Source organism: Acanthisitta chloris, unplaced genomic scaffold (genome assembly GCF_000695815.1).
Source record: "Acanthisitta chloris isolate BGI_N310 unplaced genomic scaffold, ASM69581v1 scaffold12995, whole genome shotgun sequence".
Lineage (NCBI taxonomy): Eukaryota > Metazoa > Chordata > Aves > Passeriformes > Acanthisittidae > Acanthisitta > Acanthisitta chloris.
The window spans coordinates 148,653-169,535 of NW_008675442.1; the positions used below are offsets into that span (position 1 = coordinate 148,653).

General features: G+C 36.7%; 1 protein-coding gene across 1 annotated transcript in view; it reads right to left on the bottom strand.

The window, feature by feature from the left end:
* Positions 1–20,883, bottom strand: part of LTBP1 (latent transforming growth factor beta binding protein 1) — a 175,356-nt gene that overhangs the window by 136,472 nt on the left and 18,001 nt on the right. The window contains exon 2 of the mRNA XM_009075762.1: positions 10,232–10,407. Coding sequence (XP_009074010.1) covers positions 10,232–10,407 — 176 coding nt within the window. The remainder of the gene's footprint in view (positions 1–10,231; positions 10,408–20,883) is intronic.

The following is a 20,883-nucleotide window of genomic DNA, read 5'->3' on the forward strand; positions in this document are numbered from 1 at the left end:
GAGCACGGGAGTAAAACCTCCTGCATTCAAACCTCACCCATCTAAAAGCCAGGCAGAATACAAGACTTAATCTTTCTGTAACAGTCACAAGCACAAACAAGTCTGAAAACTACATGGATTGAAAAAGGCAAGACACAGCTGCTGAGCAATTTGATTTTTGGCCTCAATATACACTGTTTTCCTTCAGGTGGGGCAATGCATCTTTGCTCCCTCCAGAATTTGTTACCATACCCTTGCACACCTCACACCCAGTTCTCTTTTCACAAGCATTGGGAGAAATCAGACATGTCAACAAAATTAAAAATAAGATGACCCTGCTTTTTGTCATTCAAGATCCAACACCTTCTCTAATGCCTAAAAGTACACCCCACCGTTCTGCATGAGGCAAGGTGTGCAAGCGCACACAGACTCAGTCAAATATTTTGAGCAAAATGACAGTATGACAAGCTGTAACTGATTTACCATGTCTAGACAGCTATAGCCACACATCATTGAAATGTATTTAATTTAGCATTCTTTCTACTTTATTTCTCTAACTCATTTTTTGTTGCATTTGTATGATTTTACAAGTATTTAATTAGTTAATACAGCTTAACCTCTGATATTTTGTCACTTTTCAAGTACTCAGTTCTATTATCTTCATGCAAACCAAGAAGGCTTCAAAAAGAACAAAGCATGACCCAGCTACCCATTGTGACAATAACAGAACAGTGATGTGCACAGCTTTTTGTTGCCATTCTTATTGCCACTATTGCTATTACATAGGCTTCTCTAGATACTTATTTCTGATTAGCCCTGTCACTGTATCTTCACATCATTTCCTCCTTTTGTCTTGTTTAGATGCTCGTGCCACAATCTTCTCTCTCCAACCAAAAGTGAGCTCTTGGACTTCTAGCTTCTACTGAGCTCTTGTCTCTTTGCCTTCTTTTTAAGCCCTGCTTGCTTCTTGAGGGACAGGAAAAGAAATAATCCGGAAAATTTGATGCTTCCCCAGTAAGGAAGAAGATAACTGAAAAGAAGGTATCTGGAAAAGTCTTTTTGCTTCCTGATTATCACAGGGATACAACCTCTTCCTTGTTCCCTGTCATAGAAGAGAGCAGGGAGACTTCTGCTGTCTTCCTCACCACCACTCTCCAAAAAACACTGAAATACAGCAAGATTTATGGTGTATATATAGAGGTAAATAACCTACTCTTCAGTTGTCTTTATCTCTGTTTTAGATAGAGATGAAGGCAAGCAGTGTATTGTTTGAAGCAATTTACTACAGCAACACTTGCTTCATTCAAGTAGGTATTCTTCATTAATTTTTGACAAATTCTGACAAACTCACTACTGTCTACAAGACAGGTTTCTTGCATTTTATATCGGTAGTTGTCACTTTAAAGTACCAAAGAAACACATGCAGGCACAAGTGCTGAGATTATTTAGAAGGACATCCCTAATTATATTTACATGTCACGCAAGAGCCATTTGCTGATCTGACACCACCTTTTAGGAGCAAGTCAGAAGAATTTGCAGTAATTGCAATAATTTTTGTCCTCTGCAAATGCATAACAAAAATCACATAAATTTGAGATGTGGGATCCGTCAGCAGGTTTTATGAATCACCTTTTGTCTTCCCTATCTTTTTACCACTACAAAGATTTGTTACATGCAATCCTCAGGCAATAATCATCGTATCTCAAACTGCAGTCAGTCACTCTCCATGTTTAAAGCAATTAAAACACTCAAATCAATTGCTGGCAATGAGAAATGTAACTATCATTTCCCTTTACATTCCAGAAAAAGGTACCAATCCAAATAGATTAGAGACTGCAGCGTGGGTTGACGTCTGATGGAATGGCCTCAACTCTATTCAAGTAAATTTATTGGGAGATAATTATTTTAATCCATTTTGAATTTATTTAGTTTAAAGATATTATGTTTGAACTAGATCCACAAATTAATATGATGATAAAGAGCTAAATTTTAGCCTGAATTATACCACTATAATCAGACCTAGCTCCCTTTTCCAAGGGACAAGAGAAGTTAATTGTATGGAGTAAGGAGCCTAACCAGCACACTGAATAGGAATGTGCCCAACCCATTAAACAGGAAATGCTGAGGACCTAAGACTGCTTAGTTCAGATCCTTTTAGGGCTCAGACATTTATTTGAAGAACTGGGTGACTCTTAACTACAGCTGTGTTCCAGATGACCATGCTATAGCACTGATTTGGAATTTTAAGGTTCCAGATGCCACAACTATGACCATGCTATAGCACTGATTTGGAATTTTAATCCTGAGTTTAGTTGACAGCACTTCTAAAGATAGGCAGGCAGTCAAGTGCTTCAGCTGCAGCCTCAGGTATGAATTATGCAAAATATTAGCACCCAGATGGCCTGTCTTTTTCAGAGTTAAGCAGTTCACCTGAAACAGAACTTCAAGGTCTTCAAGAGCCTCATTCCTCATTAAGAGATGTAAGCTCATTGCGAGTTCACATCCATGCTTCAGGTTTAGGGCTGGATACAAGTCCAGCTATAAGCAATCCAGCACAACATTTAGTTGTATAAGCCTTTTTAAGTTTCCATTCACATTATTCAGTTTCCTAGGTAGTTAAGCATATCTGGAGTTTCACTCGAGGGATATGGGAACAAAAGCCAAAAGGCACATTTAGACACAGATTTACATCCAAGGCATAGTGTCATTCTAAACAATCCTCATCTCAGCTGTAATTAAACAGTACTGATTTCACAGCCCACCACAAGCAATTTTGCACTGATGGAAGCTACTACAGGCACTACTGCAGGAATTGCACACTCCAATAATGAAGTCAACATCTTTACACACAAACTTACAGAAGCTTTAGTATTACCAGCTAAATACAATGCCACTGTCCACTTTATCAACAGGACCCTATCAAGAGGGTCTGAATTCAGCCTTTATACACTGGGAATGAGACTCATTCCCACCTAATCTCACTCCTCATCTGAGATGATGCATTTTGCCTAAGGTAATTATTTAGGCTCCTTTCACAATATTAATACAAGTATTACACAATAGTAGTACAAGTCTTAAGTTAGAAGATCATTACTTCTTGAGAAAATTAATTCTTGAGATGGACAGTTTGTCCCTCTCAACATATGCAATTCCCTTAAATGAGGGACAAGTCTGAAATAAGTATATCCACTTAACATTCCATTACCTAAAAGGAAACAACCAAAAAGCATTAAGGAAGTCAAACTGTAAACAGTGACAAAGGACAGAACGTCATGGGATTAAGTTATAAATGAACCCAGCCACCTCTGCATGCTGAATCACCATTATAAACCTTCTCTCTCAGCACTGCATGAAGCCAAGATCTTTTTGGTCAACATTTGTTCATTCCTTCTGGCATAGGCAACGGCACTGACAGACAAGAGCACTTGCACGTCCCCTGTGAGGAAAACCAGACTCAGCTACTTGTGATGATCAGAACTGATTCTTGGTATCAAAGACTCATATCACAGCAACTCTGGAGTTAGCCTGGTTAAGGAGCTTTTAATGTTTAATTATGTGGATTTGATCTGTCTCTATATCCAGCCTAAATTTCCATTTCTCAAGCACATCATCAAAGCTTTCCCCTACATAATATTCTGGAAAGCATCTTCATTTTTTCTTCTTGAGAAATTTTTGGTTTTGGAGCCAATTCTCTTTCATCACAGCAGTTGAGATGCATTTGTCTCAGTCTGTGTTTTCCCTCAGCTAGAACACATTTTGAATTGATTTTAATCCCATTTGCCAGATCACCAATCTCTTTTTCCAAATTTTTCCTCATGCTGCTGTATATCAGTCTCCGTCTCCATGTTTTAGAGTAGAGAGATGATAATTCATTTTTGGATGAATGCGACATTTAAAATAGTTTCTATAAAAGCACTAGCAGCCTTTGCCTGTCACGCATTCAATTATTGGTGAGCTCAGGGCCATAGAATCATTCCGGAGTCCAAAGAGAAAAAAACAGTACTTTTTAGGGGGTGCTGATTTACTGGCCTCCCCAGTTGAGAGTCCTTTATGGATACACAAACAATCACAAAGACAGCTTAGAAAGGGTATTGTTAAAATGCCTGCAGCAACAGTATATTGAGTGAAGCAGTTTGTATTTAGACAGAGTTATTCTGTCTCCAGGGTTTTCAAAGAACTCCGTAGTCTTTTATAATTGTTAAATAAACTACATTCCTCTGTTACAGTTATTTTTTCAGAATTTGTCACTATTTTTTTAAAGCAAAAGCAAAGTAAATGTGCTGCTTGATTTGATAGAGTTAACTACATCAGTGTGAATCTAGTTAAGCCACTTAATTTATATTTTGAGTTTAGCCTATTGTTTCCAAGTCCTGATGGAATCAAAAGCAAACTTTAAGGCTGTAATGAATTGTTATGCCATTCAATAGCAGGATGGGTAATGCTCTTAAATGGGAGAGAGGAAAAGGATGCTTCACTAAAATCGTTCACGTTGTGTCATCAAAAAAGCCACACTGCAGTTTGACCCCAGTGTTGACTGCACCACAAAGTTTTCTTAAACTTTTTAGAATGTCTCTGAAAAATCCCTCCTGCCTCTTGAATGGGAGCAAAGACTTTGAATGTTCATGTAAATGTTTTGCATTTGAGAACACAAACCAAAAAAAGTCTCAAACATTTATGCACTTAGCCCATTCTCTTTTATTTGATTATGCACAACCTCGGGAGCAAGACATGAATGTCAGTTCTCATGAGTGACTGAAGTGAATTTGATTCTACATTCCCTTCAAATACACTATGTTGTGATATTGTTATTTCTTCTTCTTAGTCTTCTAAGTGTTCGTTATCTTTTTACTCACCTTCCTCTGCTGGCTATACCTTGTTCAGAGTATAGCCTTAACATCCTCCCTTACCTCCAAATTTCCCAAAACTTCTATTGAGAAAAGTTACCACTGTTTAATACCCATAAATGCATCGATAGGCAGAAGTTACAAGGATTGTGATGCAATGCTCTGGTTAAGACAAACTAGTGAGAGAATTATTTCCCTGTTTATGCAGACTGCTTTCACAAACAAGTATCAATAAAGGCAGAAAGAATATTTGACCCAGTGAAGACCTGAGGCAGCTTTTCCTCTGAAGTCATCTCTAAACTCTGGTAGAATGTCAAATCATACAGATGCATTTACATGGAACACATGTTGTATCTCTGTGTGCACTTTTTAAACAGAAAAACATGTATGTCTTTTACAACTGTATACCCACACTTCCTGGTGGGGAAATACTATTATTATGAAGTAAGTATCATTCAGTGAAGTCAGAACGGTGCAATTCCACAGAAACAGTTTAAACTGGAGTTTCAAAGTGACACCTGTTTTTGCTCAAACCAACCTATGAAGTCATCAGTGAAACCAGCATGTATAAATTATGCACAACTTAAGACAACTTAAAGACTTAAAGAGCTTCCCTAAGTTATCAGCATATTATGCCTCCAATAGTAGATAAGCCATTGTTATGCCAAAATTTTAATGAAGTATTCTACACATCACAATTCTAAGCGTTGAGACATTTTCTTTCACATTAACCTTATTTCATGTATTATAAAATTATGCTGTAAAATATAAGGCAATATAACATATCCACAGTTAGAAGAGTTACACAATTTTGGTATTGTTTCAGCTTCATCTTTACACAACAATAATATAGGTGTTGCCCACGGAATCATGCGCAGATCCTAAGAGCCTAAGATCCATACAGGCATACTTGTCCAGCTTCTAGCCACAACACACAAAACTACAGCACAGTAGGGTGCTGCAAGCTCAATGTCACTAAATATTATGTAACCTTTACTACTTTGAGACATTTTTATTTACTACATAAAGTAGACACAATGTATTAATGTATTTGATAAGGAAATTGGTGAAGACCAAAAAAGCTCTCTCTACCTACAAGAAAGGAAAAACGTTTTCCATAATATTTAATTTTGTAAACTTAACATGCAACCTCAATTGTAAAATTTGCATACTTGTCATATTGTCTGCCTGAATAAAAAGAGAATTCTCATTTTCCTTCTTATCCTCCCTTTTTCCTTAGTATAACTTCATTCTATAAACACACACTTTATTTACATCACACAATACCATTCCACTGTGGGCAAAGTACTCTACAGCTACTCTTGGGTTTTGATTCTGCTTTTAGTTCATTCTCGGGTCACCTCACGTGCTAATTGATATATTTTCTCAATGTGCCTGGAAATCAGGAAGTGGTGGCATCATCATTGTACTCATGGGGAACTGTAGCCTGGTGAGGGAGCACACTAAAGTGTCCTGCACATGCAGGCAACACCAGACAACTGATTTCAGAAGCAGAAATTTCACTTTTTTCAGCTCAATGGGCAAAACACACAATGTCACGAAAATCTAGCACTCCGCCATCTCAGGCTAGAAAATGAAATGTGTATTTAAATGCATTTTCTGAAGAACGATTTAGCACCAGAAGTGGAGAGGGTGAAACTGAGAACTTCCTATAGCCTCTTACCTCTGTAATAAGCAGTTCTCACAATAACTGTACTGAAAGGAATTACAGCGAGAGAATATTCAGTTTAGAATTTGTTTATCATCAAATATTTATATATTTCAGACCAACAGAAACAGCAGAGAATTCCTTGAACTACTTTTCAGCATTGTTTATAAAGCCAGAGAGATAAACACTGATATTTAGAGTATCGATGCTCAGCTGACTAGTCGTTACTATTTAACAGTGCCATTAAGAGAGTAGTGGGAAATGTCTGAAATAGATGTGCATGAATTACTAAAAATATCTTCCTACTGTTTCATAGACTACGAGGTTGCAAATAGAATTTTACAATTGAAATTTCTGTGCTGCTGCCATTGCTACTGTTAGACTCAGAATTTTTAAATCTGATGCTCCAAATATTTAGGTAGATTATAGGTCAAGTGTGACAGTACATACTTTTAAGCAAGTAATGCAGCCCTTGAGAACTACACAGAGCTCATGGTGAGAATCTAAGACATATATATATTGGCTTATAAGACTTAACATTTGGCTGGCCCCACCTACATGTTAAAGTATTTTTGATGCTTACATTACAAATGTTGAGATCCACATGATCTCAATTTTCAGGTTTTATTTGCTTATCATATCAATTCCAATTCAAGCTTATTTTTATCACTATATATATATTTTCAGTCCTCTTACTGATGCAAAAGCTTATTTATACTTTTTCCACAGCTGTCAGCCTACCCAACATGAGTTATTTTCATCTGCTTGAGAAGACTCTGAATTTCCAGAGTCTTATCCTTAAGTGTTTGCTAATTCTACACAAAGATATCTGAAGATTAATTTGCAGTAGCTTAAATATAAGAGCATACTGATTAAATAGAATCAGACAGATGCTTTACTGTGTAATAATTTTAACAGATTATTTAGAAGCACGTGAACAGAGTGGCATTTCAGCTCTAAAAACAAGCACTTTAAAATTATATAATGCCATACTTATGGGTACTGATTTTTCTCTTTCTGTACTTAATGCGATATGAGCCCTTTGAAAGAAGCAATATAAGGCCAAATAAATAAAACTGTATTACAATACAAGGCATAATGAGATAAATTAATTATGGTGTAAAACTGAGCCCATTTTGAAAATTTGATTGGGTCAATGAACTCGAAAAATTTTTAAGATCTTTAACATTATTTACGGAGTGGCCTTTTGGTTTATTTTGAAAACTCAAGACTTCTTAAAAATCACCATGAATAATTTTACCATCCTCACCCATTAGGGACAATGAATGAGAATTACAAATTTAGCACTAACTAATTAACAATTTTATGCAAGCTTTATGACACCAGAGTGAACATTCCAGGAGGAACCTTGAGTTAATTTTAATTGAAAAATGTTTAATGGGACTAATCTTTAACATTTTTTTTACCCTAGTATCTCCAAAAGCTGATCTGACAACACTATAATGGGGCATTAAAACATGACTGACTTTCTATAAATCTGAAGATGCCCAGAAGCACCTCCTCAGGGCTGGCAGTTTTCTTCCCAAAAGACCAATACCCCATATCTCAATTGCCTCTGCCAGGACAGACCTGCCTTCAAAGGTAACTCAGACTGACACTTTTTTCCAGTTTCAAGACTGTCCATTTCATGTCACCACATTGAAATAATCAGTAGAAGTTCAGAAAAATCAACACCAATTACAGCTACAGCTAGAAAAATAATTTTATTCTATGGAATACATCTTTTCCTATAAGTCAATCTCTGTCATAGTGTTAATATCTTAAAGTAAAATGTATAGAAATGCACAGAAAAATATAACAGAATTGCTTGCTTTGCAGTCCATGTTAATTGATAACTGTGAACTCTTGGGCAATGCCACCAAATATTATCTGGCTACTATTTATTCCATTCTCTAAAACAAAAAAAAAAAAAAAATTATTTAATGATAACCTAAAAAGCATCAAAAAAAATAATTATTTAATGATAACCTAAAAAGCATTTGGTACTAACTTTCTGGCTTTTGTCGCTTAAGTGTCCAGTACAGAAATTTCAACACCATCCAAAAAGCCTTAGACTTAGTCCTGACTTTTACCTCTGATGTAACACTTAAGACATGGCTTATCTTATCGGTCCATAAAAAACATTTTAACTACCTACTCTCCAGCTGTTTTAGGCACCATAAGCTCTTCAATAAGGGTAGAATGTTTTACTAATGCAGTGCTCACTGAGGGGCTTCTTAGAATTTGATAAAAAATACTCTATCTTCAGCACCTTGTTTTCCTTCTCCTAGTCATCTTCTTCAGACTACTGTAATTAACAGTGGGACTCCAACAAGATAGAAAGACCCAGAAGCACTGACTATTTTGTCTCAACAGCTACTATAGAAGAAATAAAAACAACTCACAGAATCAATTCATTTAGTGGCAGATTGGTACTTGCCCATAACACTGAGTGCATCAAGGGTAGACTAATTCAAACAGCCTGAAAAATGGGGGCAAAAAGGAAGATTTTTTTGGCCAGAATCAAACCAGGAACAGTCACTCCAAATACTGGAGAACTACACAATCTGGAATTAGTATACTCTTTGGCTAGCAAGAGTCAGAAGAGAGGGACAAAATCCAATCCCAGTGGCCACTAGTATTTTCCCTGAAGGAAAACTATGACTGAAAGCATTATCATCTTATTAGCAAAAGGGATTACTGGTTCACATTGGCAGTGTGATTAAATATCTTTATGAAGCTTCTAAGAAAGGGAGATAGTTCTTTGTAAGAAGTATACTTCACCACTCTAAAAAAGTTAATTGAAAGACCTCCAGCTGTCCATGCTCTTCCTATTAGAGCCAAGATCTTCATTTACCATCTATGAACTTACACTTTAGGAAAAAGAAGCAAGGGGTTGTATTTAAGCATAAATGGACAGACCATAAAGATGTGCAATGCAGGAACATAAAGATACAAAAAAATTCTATTTACAGATTTAGAAGGAAAGGCTCCAGGCTCCTCCCTAAAACCTCAACAGAACACAATTCTCTGTGCTACAAAGGAAGTCGGTCAGAAGACTGCAAGTTCCTTAAGGTCTCAATGTTAATGAGCTCATTATTTAACTGCAGGAACTTTTCTCCAAATCAAGCCAGCAGACACTCTGTAATACCTTACCCATAATTCATCAAGCTCTTCATCTTCTAAGCCAAAACTTGTCCTCAAGCTCCCCACACAACAGGGCATGAGCCAAGTCCACAAGCTGGGCACCTACACAATCATTTTTCATAAATATAAAGCAGAAGGTCTCATGCAGCCTTCATACTGTGCAGAAGTTCATAAACACATAATAAATTAAGTATAGATAAAATAGTCACCAATGAGACCACAATGCTGGACTCCAGCTTTCCAAAAAGGGTATCCATCATACTGATGCTGACAACATGCATATTTATGCCTATTCTACTCAAGTGTTCACAAAGCACCTTTTATCTAAAGGAAAAACTATCATCTAGAAATAGCATGATGAGATTCCAACAGTAAATCAGGTTAAATTTTTTGCTTCATCCAGGAAATCTGTTTTGCTTCTCCACAAAATGCAGAATGTTGGAGCATTTGCTAATCTAGAATTCTCGTGTATAGTTATTTTAACCTTTCTGTCTTGGAGTGTTATTGCAGAGAATTTCAAGATGTTAAAAAAAGGGAGGTGGGGGCTTTGTGGGGGAAAAGAAGGGAATATGCTTTTTGCAGTGGTACTCACATCGAAAAGTTGATGCAGGCTGATCCTGGCCCAGTCTCAGTGGTAATGAGCCCTCGGTGGACTGCTCTCCCGAAATCACTTTTTTTACTGGATAATATTTGGGTTTAATCACATATTCCTGTGTTTGGCCATGATGAAGATTCATCATCAGCGTCTGAGATGAAAGGGGTATCATCCTGTTTTGGAAAAAGATAGAAACAACAGAATGATGTAAGAATTAATAAATTAGACTTAGGAACTACTGGTAAAAAGATTGGAGACAAATTCATCTGTACTCCAAGTTCTCAAAATACAGTTTGGGAAACTTACTAGTTTCCAAGTAAACACCTGACTTTCCATGCATTTAGCATTCTCATTGTCTTGTCAGCTCAAACACCTAACAAATAAAGACTATCAGGATTATATCACTTCCTTTTTGACATGGAAAGAGAAATATCATGGACAGCTCAGAAAACAATGAGGAATAGGAAAAAGTCCTGGTCAAAATCATGAGTTGCAGCCTAACTTTGTTAACACACAGAGCTTTCCTGCCTGGCCAGAAAAGCAATGGTGCATCCAAGCTTTTCTCCATTTCTTACAATTGTCATTTCACACCAGGTACATTAAGTAGAACATAAACCCATATGGTGCTCCTCCTCTCTTCCCAGAAACCATTTCCTTCTTCACCCTACCCTTCTAGCCATAGAGCAGGCCACTGCTCCTCTTCCCCTTTTACAGCCCGTTTCCCATCTCATCAGAAGGTCCATCTGTTTCCCAGAGCCACATTACTTTCCCCATTTACTTTCTCTTTGCCTGCACTATAGATCAGCTCTGACAAATGTCCCACAACCACATGGTCTCCCTTAACAGCAAAACTATTTTTCTTTCCTATTAAGCAAGAGGATTCCTTCAAGTTCACAGATTCCCTCACTGCCAATCCCAGTTCTTTACTTGTATTGTTACGATTCCTCCCTATGACCTCAGCTTCTCAATGCACAAGACCTTGCCAACTTTCAATAATAATTCCCTCCTCTCCCTATCAAAAAAACTCCATGATTATTTCACTGCCATCAGCAGTAGGAACCATTTCTTCACTAACAAACAGGCCTTCACTCTTCCACAGCATTAACCAGCAACAAACAAGGGTGCAAGTTGGGCAGCTCTTAGCCACATGTAATGAAACTGTAAGCTACTTTGGGGCCCTGGGCTGCAGAATCCCACTGCCTAGCAAGTAATAGCACACCTTCAAGTGACAAACCTACTAATAGCATGCCTTCATGCAGTCATAGCTAGCATAGATCAGACTGCAAAGGCACGCATTCCTCAGAAAGTACTATCAACGACCATCTAGTAATAGTGGCTATTAGAACTACGTTGTCCTTTGCTCAAATGAAGGCAGAAAGAGTGGGATGCTGGTAAACCTCCCTCACTTTATTTTCAACTAAGGGTCTGTAATAAGTTTGGTCTTCAAAAATGGAAATGTGGTAAAGTTATGAGAGTTGTAACAACCATCCCTCCAAGAGCCACAGTTCTGCAGTGTAAATAACTGTCCTCTGAGAATAAATCATCAGCCCAGTATCACAGAGGACTACTGAGCAGCACTTCCCCACCGTGGTGAGACTGCAGAGTTTCAGCCTAAGAGTCAGATGACTATTGCATTGTTTTCCAACATGTGGGGCCTGAGCCAGCCCTATCTCCAAAGCAATGCCTAACTCCTTAGTCATGTTATTCAAGGATGCTTAGTAACTGCTGTAGCCAATGGATTTGTGGTTAGAACAAACAATGGGGTTTTGTCCTACACAGATGCTCTTTTTAACTTAGATCAGTTTGAGAAAATGAGCATTCATTAACAGTGACATTCTATGACTTCTATGTAGAACAGAAACATAACTGCTCAGTCTCTCTCCAAGTCAATTTTTTCTAATATAGTACTTGCACAGTTTCGTATTCAGTAGAAGTCCTTTCTGCAGACGAAGAGAAAATACTGTACTTTCTATGTTGCCTTTACATTTCCTACCAGCAGATCAAATACAGGATTCAGGAACACTGGAGGTCAAGTTCGGAATTCAATAGTCTGATAAGAAGTATCACCAGGAAGTCCTCAACCTGAAATAAAGCTGCAGTTGCCACCTTCAGTACTGCTTACACATGAATTTCATTTCTTTGAAGAGTCACTGCAATCATTCCTGCACAACCTGTTTTTTCTAATAGACCTCATTTGATGCCTATGTATAGGGACATCGATTTCTGTTCTTGAACATAAGAGGGTCTATACTGAATGTATGAGCAGGCCTTGACAACAGAGATGAAACATACTAGACACAGATGCTGCCCTTTAAGTGACTGTTGGTGGGGTTAACTGGTCCAACCTTCCTGCTTAACCAGGGTGGTCTTCATCATCTCTGATTAGCAATCCCCTAATCATTTTATCATCCTCCGCTGGACCCACTCCAGGAGCTCCATGTCTCTCTTCTGAGGAGCCCAGAACTGGACACAATATTCCAGTCATGGCCTCAGGAGGGTTGAGTAGAGGGGCAGGATCACCTCCCTTGACCTGCTGGCAATGCTTTTCCTAATGCACCCCAGGATACCATTGGCCTTCTTGGCCACAAGGACACACTACTGTCTCATGGACAGCTTGTTGTTCGTCAGTACAATAACATTTTTTAAAGCATTTCGAAAACTCAAGAACACACCATACCACACCAAAAACATGAATGCCAGACATAGGAGGCTGAAAGTTGAACCACTGAAACTTGCAAAAATTGCTTCTTCCTCCTTTCTCATGTATTCTAATTTTCTTCCATTATTTGCAATACAAAATATTCAAGTACTACTAAAGCTGCCTGTAACACTAAAAGAGATGCAAACAGCAGTTCCAGTCTAAGTTTGGAATGAAGCGGACAAGACTACACAAAATTTTGCATTACACAGGCTGATTTTGTAGTTTTTAATTAGATGGTCAAAACTGACATTAACTTAATAAACTTGTAAAAAACTTTCCATTGCTGAAGTATACACTAGGCACACAATTGTCTAACTGCATCTTCAACAAACAAACCATAGGATAAATACTAATAAGGTCACAAGAACACTACAGAGAAGAAACATTTGCAGCTAACCATCTTGCATAAGAAAGCTCTCTTGGTTGATAAAAACAAACAAGGAATGCGGTGTACTTGATAAAAACAAACAAGGAATGCGGTGTATCAGAGTAACTCTGGCAAGCAGAAATGAGACCAGCAACATTTGGCATGAAAAGTGCTGTCTAGACTAAGAAAAACCTCACTCAGGCTGCTTTCTTCATTTTATTTACTGTAAGTCTGATGCTCCCATGCTTGGCTCCTAGCTAGCAACACTTGAAAATCTGAACTGCTAGTATAGTTAGCAAGCATACAAATAAATTCCTTCTTCACTATCTCCTCTCAAAAGTCACAACAAACAGTCAAAAGGAAAGGAAAAACTTCATTTTCTAAGACTATGAGATAATAAAGAAAATATGCAGGCAAGTTCAAAAGGCATGGATATAGAACTAAATCCTCCCCACCCTGTAAATTAATAAAATTCAGTTGCTAGTTCAGCCTGACCTTTGCCAGCTGTTTCCTCCTTACATTGCTTCTCTGGTATATATTTCTTTAAGATACATGAAAAAGTTCAACTTCCCAGCTGATGAACAGATGGGATTTCTTCAAAGCCCTTTGCATTATCATACCCAACATCAATCAAGTATGGCCTATTTCACAAGGTCCTACCAATCACACGAGAAAAGATAAGAAGCATTTGGCTTTTCTTTCTTTTCACTACTACAAAAACTCTGCACAAATTGATTTTATGTACAAATATGTATTTTTAATGAATACTTAAAGGTCCTGTCCCTGAAATACAATGCAAATACTGCAAAACAAGCACTGAGACCTGCCTGCCTTACAATAACCAGGTTTGCATTAGTATCTTGATTATAAAACTGCCTTGACTTTGTATCTTTGATATGCATTTTTCCCCAGATGAAAATTTACCAAGATCGTTGTTTGGACATGACTAATTTGTTCTCAAACAATACCTTCAAGTCATTAATTCTTACTTTTTTTACCCCTTTAAAGGGTTCAAATGCTATTTACAATATTTGCTCATCATCAAGTTGATTTGGTTTATAAATTAGGTGATACCACAAATACAACACATCTTTATTAAGACATTTAGTCTACACCAAGATAAAAAAGGGTAAACAGGAAATCAAAATTGTTTATAAAGTTTCACACAGAAATGTTAAACATTAGCTTTTATCTACAAGTACCAGTTTTGTCCATCTTATATGTAATTTCTGTGGTAAAATTTTTATCAACTACTCTTTCGGGCATTACCTAACTGTAAAAAGCATTTGCTAATAAAGCTAGCCCTGCATTTGTGGACTCAACTGAATTGCTCCTTGGTTGGAATCCTTTTGCCAGTATAAGATGGTGTAATAGCTGAACTAAAGCTCTGTGAAACAACACCGAAAACTTGGCATAGCTATGACTCCATTGATTCATTCCATCTTTCACATACAACACAAACTGAAATACGTAGATTGTGAACATTCTTCCAGGTTTCTAAAAGATGTCCACTGAGTTTTCCAGAATCACGAGCAATGATTCATTTCCTAGACGTCAAAAAGCAGAAAAGAGATCTTAAGGCAAAAGAAATGTATCTGCTGGTTAAATGTTCAGATACAGAGCAAAAATACAGATGGCTCAGTCACACAAGCTGAAGGAAGCTACAGCTCCTGCAAGTTATGCAACAGCAGGCAACCATTCCTCATAATAGAGCATTCAATGATTAAATTTGAAGACTATTCCTTCTGAAAAGTAATTAAGTTATACATTCTAATTCTATCAGGGAAAAAAGGAAAGCATGTCTGCTACATCTTTGCATTAGAATGAGGACAGAAAGTTTGTTCCACTTCCCTCCCAAAGTGCCATCAAGATACAAGCAGTGAAAGTTTTTAAAAAAAAAAACCTTCTTGGAGTATAAAGTCTTAACTATCCTCGTCAAGATACAAGCAGTGAAAGTTTTTTAAAAAAAAAAACCTCCTTGGAGTATAAAGTCTTAACTATCCTCAAAGTAAACCAACACTTAAGCAAACAGTATGCATGAAGGCTAGAAAATATGAGACAACGATGAACAAGGAACAGCCATGAGACTAAGTCTCACTGTAACTGCAATTCACAAACTTCCCTTTTCACCATGCACCAAATGAACAACCAGGAGTTACAAGTTATACACTGCCTCATGCATATCTCCACCAACACTTAGCCAGTGAAGTTCTTCACAAATCCAGATCAATTAATTTGACATCTGGATTATTTTACATAGATTCTCAGCCATACATACACCCTCAACTTGTCAAACATCTCTAAGAAGCAAAGTTCAAGGAGGCAAAAAAAGAAAAATTTCCAAAATAAAAAATATAGCTGTGTTGCTGACTTGTTCACCTGCTTTGGTTGGTTTGTTGTTTGTTTAGGGATGTTTTTGTTTGGTTCTGTTATTCATTCTTTGCTGATGTTTAGTTCGCTCATACTACATTCATGTAAGACACTTTGTCAGTGCCTGTTGAAAATGAGGGAGGGTATCAAGCTCCATAATTCAGCTTTTAAAAGAGTGGCTGCTAATGTCACAAATATTTGCATTAAAAAAATTGACCTTCAGGCACTCAGTATGTTGCAGCACTGAGTCAAGATGAAATTCACTAGTTGGTAGCAAACTTAAACAGAGAAATGAGCCAGTTCAATACATAAACATCAGTAAATTCATGCATGTTATTCCGTACCCTGTTTTACACTTCGTTTTTTACAGAAAATGAAATGCTGAATGAAATGAATTCATTTTCTGGTTTTGTTTCCATAGTACTAGTGGTACGTTACCCTCACACTGTGTCATAAAAAAATTACTCTGATAAAGACATATTAACTAGTGATAATTTCTAATCTGTCCACCCATGAGACAGACTTTGGTATTACAAAAGCACGCTGAAATGACAACTAAAAATAGAAACAAACTCCCATAATGGATGTTGTATGATAAAGGCAAATGAGCACAGCTGCTGCAAAGCAAAACTATGCATCACTAATCTACTCAAATTCTTGAGCATGTTAAACAAAACAGGAGACAAAGAGCCCAGTAGGTTGACATAATTTATTGGAAATTTGGAAAAGACTTGGAAGACTTACCTTACAAGAGGCTACTAAGAAATCCTAAATTATGAAACAGGAACTTAAAATGGGCAAATATATGGAACAGAACAGATATACTTACTTTTCTTGGACATACATTAATTATATCTTTTTGAAGTCCACTAATACATACAGGGTTCGGTAATACCTCACTTCATTTAAATAAGTAACTTAATCTTCCAGACTAGCAAGTATGTATTTATACAAGACAAATTCACCCAGAGTACACTTACAGCCTTGTCTGAATTAAGTAATCTGTCTTTCAGAAACGTAATACCTAAATAAAAGTTAAAATGCCAGTATAGAACCTATAGCCTTGGCCTATCCATGATATTCTGACAGCATAATTCATGATTACGAGAAACATAAATGCAACGAGCAAGTAATGACCCCATCAAGTTTTTGCGTAGATGCAGATGGATTAGCAAAAAATGTTTTGTCACTACAGCTTGTAATGTCTAGAAAATGTTTTAAAAGTATGACCTTGCCGGTATAAACAGAGCTGCTCAGCAGGGATCAGTTAAAAGGAATACATCATATGTTTATAACCTGTTTATAAATTAGACTTACGTACAAGTAGGAAGAGACAAAAAAATGCAAGACAAGTAATAGGGGCTAGACAGGAAGAGGGGACTGAATACCTGGACTGTAGATGAAATTGCACTCTGATGAACATGACAATGTGCATCAGAAGCAACCAGAAATTGTCACACACATAACGACATCTATGTTGACTGCATCAAACTAACCAAGACACGTTTGACTATGAGATCACAGAAAAACTCAAATTCCTACACTTAAGGACATCTGTTGCCTACCATAATAAAAATTGTAAACAAACTTTACTTTTCTCCTCCTAAGGAAGTGCCAGGTGTGCAAATCAGAGCACTTTACCCCTCTGTAATACATAACGATTTCTTACAAAACAACTACTAGCAGACATATTACAATATTGACTTAGCCCAAGTATTATATACAAAAAGTGCCATGTGCTCATTATATGAGAGCACATTATGCCTTCACGTGTCTGAATGAGATGGTTACTGCACATTAAAAAATCCTAACCACATTTACTATATGCTTTCAAAATTTACTTGACAAGAATCATAAAATACATAGCACTTTATGACAATCAAGCCTTGAAAATTTCAAGATTAAATCAAAAATTGACCTTCAGTCCATGTATTTATCCGAAGTTCTTTTTGGTATAGAAAAATCATCAGCAAGCAGCTCTGATTGACTGTACTGGCTACAGAATAGGCTCCCTGACACAGCTCAGGGACTGCTCTTCTAAATTACAACACAAAATTTAGCAATCATAAAGATGGAGAGTCAGAAAGAAACAAACCAAAAGTTTACCCAAGTTTTCCACAGCAGTCACCTAAATTCAAGTGATGAAACAATAGTATGCTTCCTGCCACATCTGGAAAGCCTGAAAGTGATGCAAGACAAAAACACAAGTACGTGTTGTGCTGTACCCCTGAGGGTGAAAAGATGAGTGGTGAAAAGCTTTGGATGGAGAAATAATACTTGTGTTAGGCCAAGAACACTTTTAACATCTAAGTTTTTAAATGTATAATTACTTTCTTAGCTGAACTAGATAAACAACTCATATGATCTATTTTTTCATACCACAAAATTGAGCAATAAAGATTATCCTTTGGTTTAAGTCATCACCAAAATGGAATGCTTCCATTTGTGGGCAGATCCAGGGAAAGGGGGAACAATGGCAAGCAGTTGCACTTACAAGGAGCCTAACTCTGGGTCTCAGGAGCTTCCAAAGCCTCATGACATACATGTGTAAATAGTTTGAACAGAACATTACACAAGAAATATTTTCTAATGAAGGTAGTAAATTTATACAGAATCAGAAGACAGCAGTGTAAAAAAACTGTTAGTGAATTTTAACTGTTTGTTCAAATTCAGCCATATAACTTGACATTTATTAAAAATGCATATATATATAGTGCATTATAACTCGGGGCTCATCATCGTCATGAATTTTCAGAAAAATAACCTCCATGGAAATAGTGTGTTTGTGCCTACCTGGTTTAATGTCTCAAAAAACATAGAGACGGTAGCTTTAATCATTTTTGTGTTAGTAGAAGATCCCTGCTGTAAAAAGGTGCCCTTAGTAGAGCTAAAGAACAGACTAAAGCTAACAGAATTAATAAAACGTTTATTCACTGTCATGACCTGGGAAATTCCTCTGCGGAGAGAACCTTGACAAATAACCTTAACAATAGATGAACAAAAAAATCAACATGCTTTATTCATACTTCTATTAGAGATACCACAAAAAAAAATAAATAAACTGTACCAAAACACTCTTTATCAGCTTATCAGCTTGTTTAATAATAGAGACCAGATATGGTATATTTTACCCACATGACTAATCACTTTTTGCCATAACAGGAACAGCACTGTAGGAGTATCTTTACTGGCTTAGTGCCCCATAATCAGGAGAGGTACAATATATACCTTTATATTTAGGATATTAAACAAAGAAAAAGTAAATTTAGTACATCAGCATATATAGATCACTTATAGATCTTGCCATATATATAAATCACTACATCATTTCATACAATAAGTAAATATAAAAACAGCATGCAAGGAAACTAGATTTTAAAATAGGCTGTTGTTTCATCATTTACATCCTTAATTTAATATTGATATAAAAATATTGGTTGCTTGAAAACAGTTAAAATCATCTTTCAGAAAGCAAACCTGGATAATACAGAGACAGTAATATTTTTTGTCTGAGAAAGGTTCATGACTTCCAGCAAAAAAATACAAGGCTAAAGGTGAGTGTAGGTTTCAGCCCAATAGTGACTCATCCATCCTTCCACTGCTAATGAGCCCAACAAATGCTATAATTATAATTAATATCATAATGATGCGCTGGTTTCATTTCTAAAATAATTAGGTAGAAGGTAAGCTTTTCTAGTGCACTCAGGTCAAGGTCAATCTAAACTGCATGAAATCTCAATTACACTACTAATATTCCTCTACTGAGCAATACAGTTTATTCCAGAAACAGAGAAGTTAGCATAGAACAAGAATACATTTTTCTTTTTTCCACTTCTGTATCTGTAAAACAAAGATCCACATCATCATATAATAAGATACAGCAAAGCATTTAACAATGAAAGGTTTTAAGATTGTGTATTGCTTGGTATACCACAACAGTTAATTTGGTTTTATACAATCTCTTTTCCCAAACACCAGCAGAAAATCCTGATTCCACTGAAGTCAACAGCAAAACTCTTGTTTATGTCATTACTGGCCATGATTTCATGCCAGGACTTTGGCACTTGTCAAACACAGCTTTGCACCTTTGGACTTTAAGCCCTTAGATGGTACATTCAGCAGTCTTTACTCTGCCTTGGAATGACAAAGCAGAGATTCCTCTTGGTTCCTAATTCTAGCTCCTGAAACCCACATTTCTCAGCCTGGAAGGTTGTGAAATACAAATAAACTTAAAGAACACTGTATCCCTGACTTCAGCCCATGATCAACATGCGGAAAAAGTATGTGAAAGCTACAGTTCAATTCAGCTTGCAAGAAAGCTGCTATGAAGAATTTCTGACATACGGCTGAACCAACAATGTCTGGAAGAACTTGGACCTCCTATTCCAAGCCACTTTGCCTACTTAAAAAAAAATTAAAAAAATACTGTGACCAAAAGCCCAGACTGCATTCCAGAGGTCTAGGAATAGCTTGTTTTCCTATTTGCAGTTGGTAAATTTGAAGTCTGTGAGGCATTCCTCCGGTTTTTAAGGATGTCTCTGATTTCTCCTCAAAAATTCACTTTGCTTCTTTCTCTACATGCAAAATTTTCTCCTTCTACATGTAAAATTTTGATTTCTCAGGAACTACAAGCTTCGTTATATGAAATATTTTTCAGAGTGAATTTGGAGAAAGTGCTATACATGCCTTCTTTCTGATACTGTCCTGGTCCTTAGTTTTCGTACAATATACTAGGCATATATTTTAAGTTGATGAAGCTTACGACTTACAGGTTCATGTTATACACAGGCACAACAGTGAACCACATTCCACAATATTTAATTTTTTTCCTGTTGCATAAGGGATGTCTTTTAAACATAACTTGAATACTGCCATTCCAACAAGTTTAAACTATTAAAAGGACAGGTTATAAAGGGTTGGAAATTACATCCCTAGGGCTCAATTTAGAAGCTGCTCCTCACATTCTTTTGATTTGCATGCGTCATTATTGAAATGTCTGCTAGGATTCTTTTTCTTTTCTCATTAGTGACTTCAAAGAAATGCATGCTTGAACTCCTAAATATATTAAACTAATTTAAATTATCTTAAAACACCCAGTGACTGCTCAGCAAACCAGAAAAAGCAGCCTGCACTTCTGGAAATAATACATTATTTAGTTATTTAACTGCATGCATAATCAATTACAAAATAAACACATCTATTTAAAGAATA